Genomic DNA, 12861 nt, shown 5'->3' with positions numbered 1-12861 from the left:
ATGTTGTTCGATCTGCTCAGTTTCTCCAGGACTTTTGTGTATTGCACTAGAACCTAGCATCTGCAGATATTCTAGTTTATCTCCTGCTGCATTCTGTCTCGATGAAGGGCTCTCGCATGAAACATTGACCATTCTTTTTCTCCCCCTTTGGCTGCTCATTGCACTGAGTTCGTTCACCAGCAAGTTCCTAGAAGTCTAGATGCTAGCATATGCAATCTCTCGCATCTCCACTGATTTCAATATCTTCTCTTTATGTATCAGAACTGGAAAGATGTGCTGCAAGTCATCCACTTGTAATATCTACTCAGTTGTCCTCTTTCCACTAGCAAACCCTTTCTTGCAGGGATTTGCTTCATGTTCCCTTTTGTGGTCTACCCATTAATCTACGGGCCAAGTGGCTTCATCAACAGTTTATCAGCAGAATTTGGCACTGAGATATTCGCTTTGTCCAAAGCATCCATCCCCATGCTTTAACTTGTTTTTCCATGTTTCTAGTTCTGAGAATTAGAAAGGCTGAAACATCAACACTGTTTATCTATCAGCAAATGCTGCCTTGTTAGCAATTTCAGTTTTATTTCAGATTTCTAGCATTTGCAGTTATTTTTAATTTACTCAACTCAAATCTCTGCTTTTGACCCTCAGCTGCAAATACTACCAAACCTTTCAACTTCATCAATTTTCTGTGGTTTATAATCAATAGTCAAGATTGCATTTTAAGACAGCAGACATTTCCAATAGATGATCACACAAATATTTTCCTTTATCGCTTGTGAATGTACTCTCAACAATGGTAATCATTTCATCTTGTATACTATCTACATTGCCTATTTCTCATCCCTTGACTGTCCATTAGAATGATTTGCATCTTTACAGTGGACACCTGGCCACAATTGCATACTGGCATCTTACAGGAGTGTCTCCATATCATCCATGGAAGTACAATAAAAAAAACCCCACAAAGTATTCCACTTGTTGTCTCTTCCAGAGAACATTGGCTGGTATTCATATGGCCACTTTTCATTTCTCCTTCAACTTCTTAACTTTCTTCCAGCAAAATAATGGACTTGAGCTTGTTAAAAATCTCAACTGGGGAACCTTTTTAAATTATTAAGTTCAAACACATTATATTTTAAAAGTCATCAATATCCAGTAGCAGTGAATTTAAAGAACAGATTTTTTCCCCAAACTACAGCACCCACGCTATCCAGATTAGAATTATTAGTTCATGCTCAGTCTAATTCTGAATGCGATTCACGAGCAGTCATTCCTGACTCAAGGCAACTCCAAAATTCAAAGAAACTCAAACATTTTAATCAGAGAAGGATCCTGTTGGTGTGCAATCTTTCTTCAGTCTATGTCAGAATGAACCCACTTCCCTCCCACCATCCATCTGTTGATATTACTTTGCTATCACCTAAAGAGCAGAAATGAGCTGTTCAAACCATATAGATAAATGTGTTATGTAATCACATGGCACATTTATTCAATTTCTTTCCCTGCAGAATTTCTTTTCAAAGTCTTATACACATTTATGAGCCTCTGAAACACTGTATGTCTCTAATGTAAAACTATTTCTGCACTTATCAGTTTCGATTTATTTCAATCTTGCTATAGCCATAAACAACAGCAACCAAGACAACTTTCCAACAGTGGTGGGATTTCCTATCGTGCAGTGACATAACTGAGGAATTGCTTGACATTCATTCCTGTGACACTCAAAGTCAATGAGAATCAATAACTTTGGCAGTAGAGTCAAGGACCAGCAGTTAGTTGAGAGTAAAAATTAAAGATAAGCACAGAAATTTATTTACCTGGCAAACTGGAAGAGCTGGATCCAGATTTCATACTTGCACTGGAAAGGGATGACCATTCATATGCAGCTTCAGCCCGTTTCAAAGCATCTTGGTAATTGTCATACAACTGCTTTCCATACTGATTGCAAAGATGAAAGAGATTATTTAATATTATCATGTCAGCATCTGCGCATTTCCAAAGGGAAACATGGTGATCAAGTTGCTGGACCAATAATCCAGAATTTTACTGAAGGTTCCAGATATATTCAAATCTCACCACAACAGCTGGGGACTTCTTAATAAGGTCAGTGCTGGACAAAAACTACTCTTTCACATTGGTAATAAGTCTCAAACTCACATTTTCAGGTTAGGAGAATACATAAGCAACCAAATTAAATTCTCTTCTCCACCCAAGGATTAAGAAAAGCATGGCACCCATTCTAACAGCAAGTTACCTTGGCAATGCGAATGCCATTCACCCATTGGTGAAGAGTTCTGACATCATCACAGCAGAGATACTTGATGTACTGAGACTTCTTCTGAATCTGAGGATGCTGCAGAACAAAATCTTAATTAATCACATGGCAGAAATAACAGGCAAAAATCTCGCAAAAGAAAAGACACTGATTAGATGAGAAATGGGAAATTTTAAACACTAGGTAGCATACACAATACGTTTAGAATGAAAGGAACGGTGTTGTTCGGCCTTCCTGCTTTTGCACATCACAAAACTGGTGAGACAAGGTCTGGTAACAGTGGGAAGACACCTGGAAAAGATTTCAGGAATAGTCAAGTGGCAGATCTGGATTTACCGCTATTTGCTGATGAAACATCAATAGTTTAAAATTTTCACTCCCCTAACTCATCCTAACAGACTCACCTCAAAATTTCCAGAATGCTGCTCAGTCAGGACCACTCCCAACCTTTTGATCCTACTGATAAGGTTGGAGGTGTGGGTGTTGTACTTCATTAAATGAAACCTGCCTTCAAAGGCCAAACCTCTGCTTGCTAAAACCTTCCTCTGGACTATACTTCACTCCTGAGTATCAGAGTAATGATGACCAGATATCTCTGACTTAATTTTGTTGATAAATTTTCCCTTCATAGCCTCAAATTTCATAATCCTCAAAACCTTCCAGCCCTCTTTTACAAGACAAAAAAAGCAATTACATCCATTGATTTTTCTACAAGAAAATATTTCTTTATACTTTGAATATTCTTTCCTCAGTCTTTTCCAATTTATATCTGTGACATCTCTCATGCCCATTTTAATGGCTTCCCACTTGCTGGTGCCAAGGAATGTTTCAATAAAAACATTCAGTAGCTCTACATCTCCATCCCACATCAGAATCGACCAGGAGCCTTTCACTTCTTCCTTAAACAGGAACCCGACCTGTCTCTCCTTCTACCTGGGTAAACTTGATATTACAAAGAAAAGTTTTAAATCTAATGTCTAGCTATGGGGCACATGGAACAGTTCCCCTCTGGCTCCATGAATCACAGTTTATTTCAAATACATTAATGAGTGTATCATCTCTGCTTCCTCCATTTGTACAGAACTATAAACTTTAATTAACTTTCTACCCTGTCCTCACTTTCACGTGTTCCTCAACTTTCTTGACTTCTCTAACTTCACCTCAGGAGATAGATGAGCAACGCCCTGTGCTTTCTGCAAGGCCTTAATACTATTTTCCATTTCCCCAGCTCCATTATGCCTATTCTGACCAGTGCTTCTGAAATATCTCCTCTTCTTCCTTAAAAATGGCTTTCCCTCTCCAATACTTGACAAAGTTCCTGACATATCTGCTTTATTTTCAATATTTCCAAAGTCAGCAAAGGGTTCCCCATGACCTTATTTTCCATTCCACCATTCTCATATTCACAACAATTTTCAGCACCTCCGTCAAGACACCAACACCAGGCATATCACCCTGCTCTCTATCCTTTCCAAAGAAGCCATTCTGTCCACGTCTCTCCATTGGTAAACACCCACCTTGTCATAGTGTCTTTTGAAGCAACAACGGGTGAAGCATTCTTTCCTGTCATCACTTTTTCTTCCGTCATCTACAATCCCAAGCATTTTATTTTAGGTAAAACAGTGAATCTCCTACTTTTCCTCTAGTGTTCATGGCCTCCTCTACTTTGGTGAAACCAAACATTGATCTGGCATTCACTTTGCAGGTACCTCCATTCAGTCTTAAATGGTGATCCCCAAGCTTCCAGATGCTTACTTATTTAATGCTCCATGTCACTTCCATTTTGACTTTGTAGTCTTTGACTTTGTAACATTTACAGAAAAAACAAGTTCAAAGAACATAGCCTCATTTCCTGTTTGGCCGTTTTGCTGCCCATTCAGATAATAACCTTTCTAATTGATGTCCAACCCATCAATTGTGATGGAGAATCATCAAATTGTAATGTCAGATTTCTTCCACAGATGCGACCTGATCTGAGTTTTTATAACTTATTCATACATTTCAGATTTTCAGCAACTGGTAGGATTTGTATCTCACAGTTGGAAAATGTTATTATTTCCTCATCTGACTTCATTTACTTCTCTCTATTTACACTCCTCCAGACAGATCAGCTGTATTTAAAAGCTACTATCTCTCAGTCAGCACCAAGGGCAGCAATGTCATCTCAATTGTCTTGGACTTCATCTGATCATAGGTATTTCCTTTATTCTCTCCACCCTCTACCTGTTCTGCAACTTAAAGCATAACTTGTTTTTTTCTCTTTTGGCAATTACAACTAAAGTCATCAATGCAAAACATTTGCTTGATTTGTTTCTCCATATTTCCAGTATTTTCTGATTTCACTTCATATTTTTGGCATCTCCAGTATTTGGCTTTAAGACTGCCATGTTTTTATGTGGGAAAGTACAAAGTGATTTATTTTCACTTTACTGCAATCCTGCTGAACCCAATCCCATACTTTCTTCACTTCCCATTTTCTCTAATATCTCACCTGTGCAATCCCACTCTTAATTCAAAAATCATTCAATATCCCACCCATTTTAATTCCTTTCACATAATCACCACATTCATTAACACCCTTTTCATTGTAATCTTCCTTGCACTTTAATATTTAATCTAGTTTAATTAATTCCACTCACTCTCAGCATCCCTAATATCCCACTCCAGTTTTATCCCATTGTCTCCTCATTCCCTTCAAGCAGTGCAAGACTATTGAAGGTAATCCCCCTAGCCCAGTGCCTGAGGATTCTACCTGACATCAGATTGAGTTTATTGTCATATACAAAAGTACAATGTACAGATGCATCAAAATTCTTTCTTGCTACATTCAAACGGGTATGAAAGATGCACCAATTACATCATGTTAAATTAAACTACCATAATATGCCAAGAGAGAAAAAAAGATAATAAATACAAAAAGGATAGATAATAAATATTCAGTTGCAGAAAAAAAATGAAATTTCAATAGTGACAGATCTTTTTGTGGTCCCAGAGTAATTTATGGTTAAGGTTTGGGTAATAGATGGAGGTTCAAAAACCTGACAGGTGTTGGATAAAAACAGTTCTTGGACCTAATGGTGCAGGACCTCAGGTTTATGCTTGAATGAAGCAGTGAGAAGAGATCACGACCAGGGTGAAGGAGGCCCTTTATGATGTTGGCTGCCGTCTTGAGGCAGTGTCTCAGATAGATCTCTTCAGTGCCTGTGATAGACAGGACTAAGTTTCCCACTTTCTGAAGCTTGATGCATTCTTCTGCACTTACCTTCCAAACGAGACCATGATGCAACCAGTCAGTATACTTTTCACAGTATAACTGAAGAAGTTTTGATGTTGTTCTTGCTGCTAACAGGGCCTTGCTCCAACCACTATTACCTCCTCCAGAACCATCATCCCCCTATTACCCCCACCTCCTCCAATGAGCCAATCCATGATAAAGTTTGTCTGGGCTTTGGTGATTGCAGGACAAATCTTATCACATAATCAGAACACCAGATTTTCCCCAACCAAATTAAGGTAGGTAGTCATTCTGTTCAGAATTGATTGACCTTGAGTAAATGTGTAGACACTTCAGACATAGATAAATGCAGCAGGTTAAACCATTGGCCACATTGCAGCTGCTTTTTGGGGAATTCTGGTGAGAAATGCAGACTGGCAGTGATTGCTGGCCCACTGCCTTTCACTGTAGGGATCAGCTAATGGTGTGGGGACTTGAACAGGAAGTTGAGTGGCACAATTAACCACAGAGGACATATTGGGGAATGGGGATGAGTTCTCAATAGGTTTGTTACAGGGAAACTATCATCTTATCTGGGGATAAGCTGGGGATGAGAGAAGAAATGTCAGGGAGTGCCAGTGTGGTTTGAGAGGAATGAAATGAGAGTGATGTGTCAAGGAAAGAAGACTTATAGTGGGAAAGAGAAAAGGGGCAAAAAAAAAATAGATATGGATCAAAACTTGGCCAGAGAACAAATTAGGCTGTGAATTTGTTGAGGCTAAAATACAACCTACATTAGAACTGGAGAAGGGGCAGATTTTAAGTTGTCTAATAAAGTTGACTGGCTAAGAAGGGACAGGAGATTGCTAGTAATGGTCAACAGTAGAAAAATGGAGCTAAAAAGCCCAAGTCTTGCAGGTACTTGAAGATGATGACAGGGTATAAGAACTGAAGTTCACATGGCTAGATCATTGAAGCCTTTTTGGATGGAGGCATTTGAAAGATCAGGTAAAATGGTAACTGGCATGGATGAGGCCAGCATAGATTTGCCATTTTGAATGACAGGGCAGGCTTGAGGGTGATACGGCCTTCTCCTATTTTCTTGTGAGACCAGCAGAGGATCGATTTTTTCAGAGTCATTTCAAGGAAATAAAAATATTTGTCTGGAAAGATTCAAGGTTATTATTGTTCTTTATCCTTTCTCTGATCAGCAGGATTATAGCTTTGGGGACCAAGATTGGAGAAAAAAATGCCAATGGTTAATAATAAACTGCAGCCCTCCTTAAAATATTACTGCTGCTCATTTGTTCTCAATCAGGTTGGAAAATCTCAGATGGTATTTTGTATGATTTCTCAATAGATAATTTGTCCAAATCCAAACACAGTTTCATTTTCTTAGAATGTTACCTCAATAGTACTAAATCACACAAGCAACTTATGCCATGATAACACCACATGAAATTAAAAATAATTTAGGGCTGTGGTGCGTGGGTGGGGGTTTGGCGCGGGGTGGCGTGGGAGGAGTGTGCAGGGTTGTGTGTGTGGGGGAGGCAGGGGGTGAGGTTGATCATGTGGTGCGGGGGGGTGTGCATGGGGGAGGTACATGTTACTGCTTTTATTTTCAATTACTTAATGATGTGCTAATCGGCACCCAAGAAGTGAGACACTAACTTTGATATTTGCTAGCACCTCTAAACAACAGTCTGCCAAATTGTAAAAGTTAAAAACAGGTTCAGATACATGTTCAAGGTACAAAAATTTTATAACCAAAATACAGTACAACTCCAATTCTCCAAATATTTTTTAAAAATTTCTGATAAATAAGGATATCTGAAACAAATCAGAAATCCTCATTTATCCAAAAAGTTTTCAGAGCCGAACTGACTGGGGTTGTCGGGCTGGCTGCCAGCAGAAGCAAGGACCTCGGGCTCCAGGTCCCAGCAGGAACCTCAAGCTCCTGGGCAGGAGCAGTGCCTCAGTGGGGAGGTGTCGGTCAGCAATTTTTTTGGTGAGAATTAAACATATTTTAATGCTTAAAAAGCCTTCCCTTGTTTAAACACTGTTACAAGTGATTTACTGTTGCTACTGGGCTGTTTTTTTTATAAATGACCAGTTCTCCAAAAAAAATCATTTATCCGACATAGGCCAGGTCCCAACCATTTCAGATAATTGGAGTTGTACCGCACATATTGGAGATGTAGGAAAAATCAAAATGTATAGATACATTCATCATTGAAAGTTCCACATGTAAACAAAAGCCAACCAAAGCCTCTCATGCATACTTTGGGATGGAAAAAAGTGATATCCAGAACACAGCTGGAAAGTACAAATTCAATTGGTACACGATCTTTTGAAGCTCACATTGAAATTTACAGCTAATTTCAGTTTGTTTTCTCATTGATTCCCATCTCACTGACAGTTTTCCAGTACTGGGAAACTTCATATAGTATTCATGTTTTAAATTGGCCAATAATACGACTGGAGTAAACTGGATCTCAGTCAAGTGTTTCCCTTCCCATTCTCAGATTCTGAGGATAACAAGAATATAGGATCAAAGAAGGCCATTCAGCCCTTTGAGCTTGCTCCACCATTCAGTAAAATCCTGGCTAAATGGATCAATAAACTGAATTGATCAGGTGAATAAACTTGTAGAAGTTACTGCCCTAATGCACAATATAAAAATGTTCACAACCAAGAGCTGCACCTCACCTTGAGGGCACAACAGTAGTCTGTAGGGGCCTTGTACTTGCTTCGATAATCCTGTCCATAGTACACATTCATATGGTCCAGCTGAATGAAACAGGCCAAGTCCCGAGATGTCTAGAAAATATAAGTGCACAAGTTCCTTCAATATTCCCTCTGAAAGTGAAAACACTTCTCATAATAAATATTTACATTTGTATGTGCAAGGAAAAGCAAGAGCTGGAAAGCAAACCCGATATTCCTAAGTGGGTAGATACTGTTTTTCTTAAACAAAAGGAGGGGTTGAAATATGAGCCAGGAGGCCAATGGCGTAATCTCATCAACAGCCAAACGTTCAAAAATTGCCCCATCTTTGCTGGCCATTTCTCAAAATGTACTTAGCATACAAATAAAAAGTGTGAGTAGGCCACTTCTGCCCTTAAATAAAATTATGGCTGAACTCAGATCTATGTTTCTGTCCATTCAAACAAACAAACCTTCTACTCCTTATCTATCTCTGTCTTTAAAATATTCAAAGACTCTCTGAAATTATGATTGTTTGAGAAAATCAAAATACTATCTCATCTCAGTTATGGGTCTTAAAGCAGAGCACTGAATATTTTAAAAGGACAGAAGATGAGATGTTGTTCCTCCAATTTGCAGGTGGTCTCAGTCTGGCAGTGAATGAGACCGAGGCCAGACATGTCAGCACAGGAATGGGGAAGGGAATTGAAATGGGTTGCCACTGGGATATCCCCACTATTTCATCAGAGCCAAGGTGCTGAAAGAAGTGATCTTCCAGTCTCCATCCTGTCCTTCTGATGTAGAGGAGACCACAATGGGACCACTGCAGATTCACAAGTGATGTTGCTTCACTTGGAAGGACTGTTTTGGGCCCTGAATGGTGGTGAGGAGGGAGGTGTGAGCTTATGTGTATTCCTGTGGTCGCATGGGTAGGTGCCAAGGGGACAATAGGTAGAAAGGGAGGACTGAATGAGGGAGTCAAGGAAGGAGCGGTCCCTACAGAATGGAGGGAGGGGAGGACAGGGAAAGATGTGTCTGGTGGTGGGATCACGTATTAGGTGGCAGAAATGGCAAGAGGATGATCTGTTGGATGCAGAGGCTTGGACAATGGTAGGCGAGGACAAGAGGAATCCTCTTCTCATTGAAACATGGGGGGAGGGGGACAGGGCAGAGAAGTGGGTAATGGAATATATGAGAGTGAGGGCAAGTTGATGGTAGTAGAGGCAGAGCCATGTTTTTGGGAATGAGGACATCTTGGATGATCTCAACTTGAAGACCATTCTAGGAACAGATGTGACGGAGAAACTATGAAAAAGGAATGGAATCCTGTGAAGAAGTGAAAATGAGATAGCTGTGGGAGTTGAGGGATGTAGAAAATGTCTGTTGAGAGTCTGTCTCCCACAGACAGAGGGATCAAGCAAAGGGAGAGGTTTGCCAGAGGTGGATCAAGTGAATTTAAGGTCATGATGGAAGTTGGCAGCAAAGGGGATAAGGTCGATGAGTTCATCATGGGTGCATGATGCAGCACGCATGTAGTGGAGGAAGAGTGAAGGAGCCTTGCCTGAGTAAGCTTGTAGCATGGATTACATCATATCCAACAAAAAGGCAGGCATAACCCATGGCTTTCCTTTAACTTGTAGAAAGTGGATGAGTCAAAGGAAAGGTTATTGAGGAGGCAATTACTGGACAAGTCCTGCCAGCCAGAGGAGGGTGATAGTGGAATGGGACTGGTTGGATCTGTTGTCTAGTAAAAAACAAAGGGCATGAACCGTGCATACAGATTTGATACCCATAGTAAAGATGAAACAGTTGAGTTCAGGGAACAGGAAGTTGTTGAAGTGTTGGCGGGCACATGAAGTATTGCAGATGTAGGTGGGGAGGGACTGATTCAGGGGGACAAACTGAGTCATGTTAAGCGGATACCAGATTGGTAAGACTGGAGAACGCGAAATGATGGGCCTGCTGGGACAATTGGGTTTGTGAAGCTTTGGAAGGATGTAGATCTGAGCAGTGCAGGGTTGAGAAACAATAAGGTTGGAGACTGTAGAAGGGAGATGATTGGAAGTGATGAGTTGGTGGTTTTATGAGTTTTAGTGAGATCCTGTTGAAGGGTAAAAGGTGGTGTCTGAGAGTGTTCATCTAGCTTTGACCAATAGAGGTCAGTGTGCCAATCCACAACAGCACCACCCTTGTCTGAAGGTTTGATATAGTTGACTGTTGATGCAGATTGTGAATGGCAGGGACCTAAGCACCAAAACCTGTGGAACTTCACCAGTCACATCCTGACATTCAAAAAATGATCATTATCAATATTCCACAGCTCTGTTCACTGTACATTAACCTCAATCATTGTCCAATACCATCTTTAAATTCATTTAATTATCTCCAGAATTCCATTTTATCAAGGACTCCCAAAACTCCACATTCACTGTCGGTTTTTGAGTACTTTCATCCTCTTGCCCCATGCATCTTGAATCATGAATTATGTGAAGCTGCAGAGATACTTTGTCTTGTCTCTGGGTCTTTAAATTTCCCTCAATCATAATTTAGTTGAAAACCATTGTTCCAATTATTTGATTTGCTAGGATTCTAGGGACTTCAAATGAAGCCTGTTCAAAAGTGCTGGTCCCTATTTCCTTAGCAGTTGGTGGTATCGAAACTGGGATTTGAGAGAGAGCTAAGGGCTCCTGAAGGGCAAGAGGGGCTCCTGAACAGCCACCAAGAGGGCTTGGTACTGAAAGCTTCCTGATCAAATTGGAAGTTTGGATTTGGAGCTCAGCTTGCCAATGGCTTGAGCTGGAGTATGTTTGACTGCACAGGCTGGAGGAGCACTGGAGACAAATCCACAAACACTCAATGACTCTGAAGGGACTGGCTTTTGCTTCTCTTTCTCATATCGTTAGGGGTGCCGGACAATGCTCATGGTGACTCTTTAAATCATGTATATTACATTTTTCATGTATTATTACATGACAATAAAAGGAACCTTTGAACTTTTGATGCCTCATGAATTGAAACCTTTTTATCCCATGCCAATCCCTGAATGAAACATTAAATTTGCTGATTTTGTACATCTTAAGCTAATGGTATGTGGCCCACATACTAATCCAGAGATGATCTATATGATCCTGCTTTTTAAATTTGGACTCTAGCTTCTTATATTACTTCTGCAGAACTGCCTTCTATGCCTGAACATTTGTCACTAGTTCCCAGTGTATTATAATTGCACATTTCTCTCCCTACTCCAAATTCCTCTTCAGTCCCCATCAGATTTCAAAGCCTGGCTCTGGGCAAACAACATGCCTTCTATCAATGAGTTGCCACCCATTCAGAAAATATTATTTAAATAACACAGTGCAACCACACAGCATTTGAAATTGTGGCAGTGTTTGTGTGGCCATTTGTAGCTCCACATATTGGACCAATGTGTATTTTAAAAACACATCCCACTCTATACAGAAATACCACAGTTTAAATTAGCCCTCCATCTTCTGGTTATTATTGCATGTCTCCCCTAGCCTTTATATTTCCAGTTTGGAATCTGCAGCAAAAATTGTATCAAATCCTCAACTTAAAAGTATACACAATGAATACATCTTAATATAATTATTTCAGAATATCCACATTTTCTAAAGCTATAATCCTTTATTCCTGATTAGATGAGACTGTAGTGGCCCATGGCCGTTGCCACAGGCCGACACAGAACATGCCATTCGAACATGGCAATTGAGTGGGTAGCATGATGCATCAGTGGCCTGTTCCTATAGGGCGCTGCAATACAGGTTCAGCCAGCCAATTGCCAGATCACGAAAGGGCCAATCAGTGCCCAGGGCGGCACAAAACACACCCATCGATGATGCTGCAGCAAAATGGGCCGATCCAGCCAATCATCAACGGCAGGTTGCGAGGAGACCAATTAGAGTCTGAAGGAACACTGGCCATGCCTGTTGGTGACATGGCAGCCAGGGTCAGTCTGACTATAAAGAGAGCAGCCAGTCCATTAAATCAGTGCCAAATGCATTCCTTGTTGTGTGTGTCTTATTTCCTGAGCTATAAACTCGAGACACACCACAGAAATTACCCTGACTGATCCAACCGGCGTTTTTGAACCCAACGCTAGATATTAAAATGGAAGACCAACCTTCAACATCAGTCTCCTGAAGCTGCTGAGCTTCTGGACATCGCAGCCACAAGTGTGGTTACAGAAAGCCAAGGCTGCCATTCGGTGGATCTCTGCCAACAACATGCGCTACTACAATGTGGTACCCTTGAACAGGACACTGCGGCCCAGATCATTGACTTCTTTCAGCAGCCCCTGGAGCAAGGGAAGTATGTGGCCATCAAGGAGTTACTAACCCGCACTTATGGGCTCTCAAGCCTGACTGTTGCATATAGACAGTTTGGGGCAGGGCCCCTTCCGTCCTCATGAGCGACATGCTCACTCTCAACCATGGCCACAGCTCTTGCCCACTGTTTCAGTAGATCTTTCAGGAGCGGATGCCTGAAGACATCCAGCTGCACATCACAGAAGAGGATTTCGACAACCCCAGAAAGGTAGCTGCCTGAGCGAACGTGCTGTGGGCAGTGAAGATAGATGCCTGAGCTACGCTGGAACAGGTGACGACCCTCGACAACTGCGACTAGCTAGGAAACCCACTGACCAACCACCCAT

The 12861-nt window shown here is 40.9% G+C and overlaps 1 protein-coding gene across 22 annotated transcripts in view; it reads right to left on the bottom strand.

Moving 5' to 3' along the window:
• The window catches only part of LOC138761720 (ras-associated and pleckstrin homology domains-containing protein 1-like), a 285406-nt gene that overhangs the window by 33224 nt on the left and 239321 nt on the right, over positions 1-12861 (bottom strand). For all 22 annotated transcript variants that reach the window (XR_011356453.1, XR_011356454.1, XM_069934330.1 and 19 more), the window contains 3 exons: positions 8193-8303; positions 2249-2347; positions 1812-1932 (listed from right to left, as the gene is read on the bottom strand). Coding sequence is in view for 20 of the 22 variants with exons in the window: in XM_069934330.1 (XP_069790431.1) it covers positions 1812-1932; positions 2249-2347; positions 8193-8303 (331 nt within the window). In the remaining 2 variants the exon portion in view is untranslated. The remainder of the gene's footprint in view (positions 1-1811; positions 1933-2248; positions 2348-8192; positions 8304-12861) is intronic.

The sequence above is a fragment of the Narcine bancroftii genome, chromosome 4 (assembly GCF_036971445.1).
Source record: "Narcine bancroftii isolate sNarBan1 chromosome 4, sNarBan1.hap1, whole genome shotgun sequence".
Classification (NCBI taxonomy): domain Eukaryota; kingdom Metazoa; phylum Chordata; class Chondrichthyes; order Torpediniformes; family Narcinidae; genus Narcine; species Narcine bancroftii.
The sequence above is the reverse complement of the archived record's forward strand: the minus strand, read 5'-3'. Positions and strand labels throughout refer to the sequence as shown.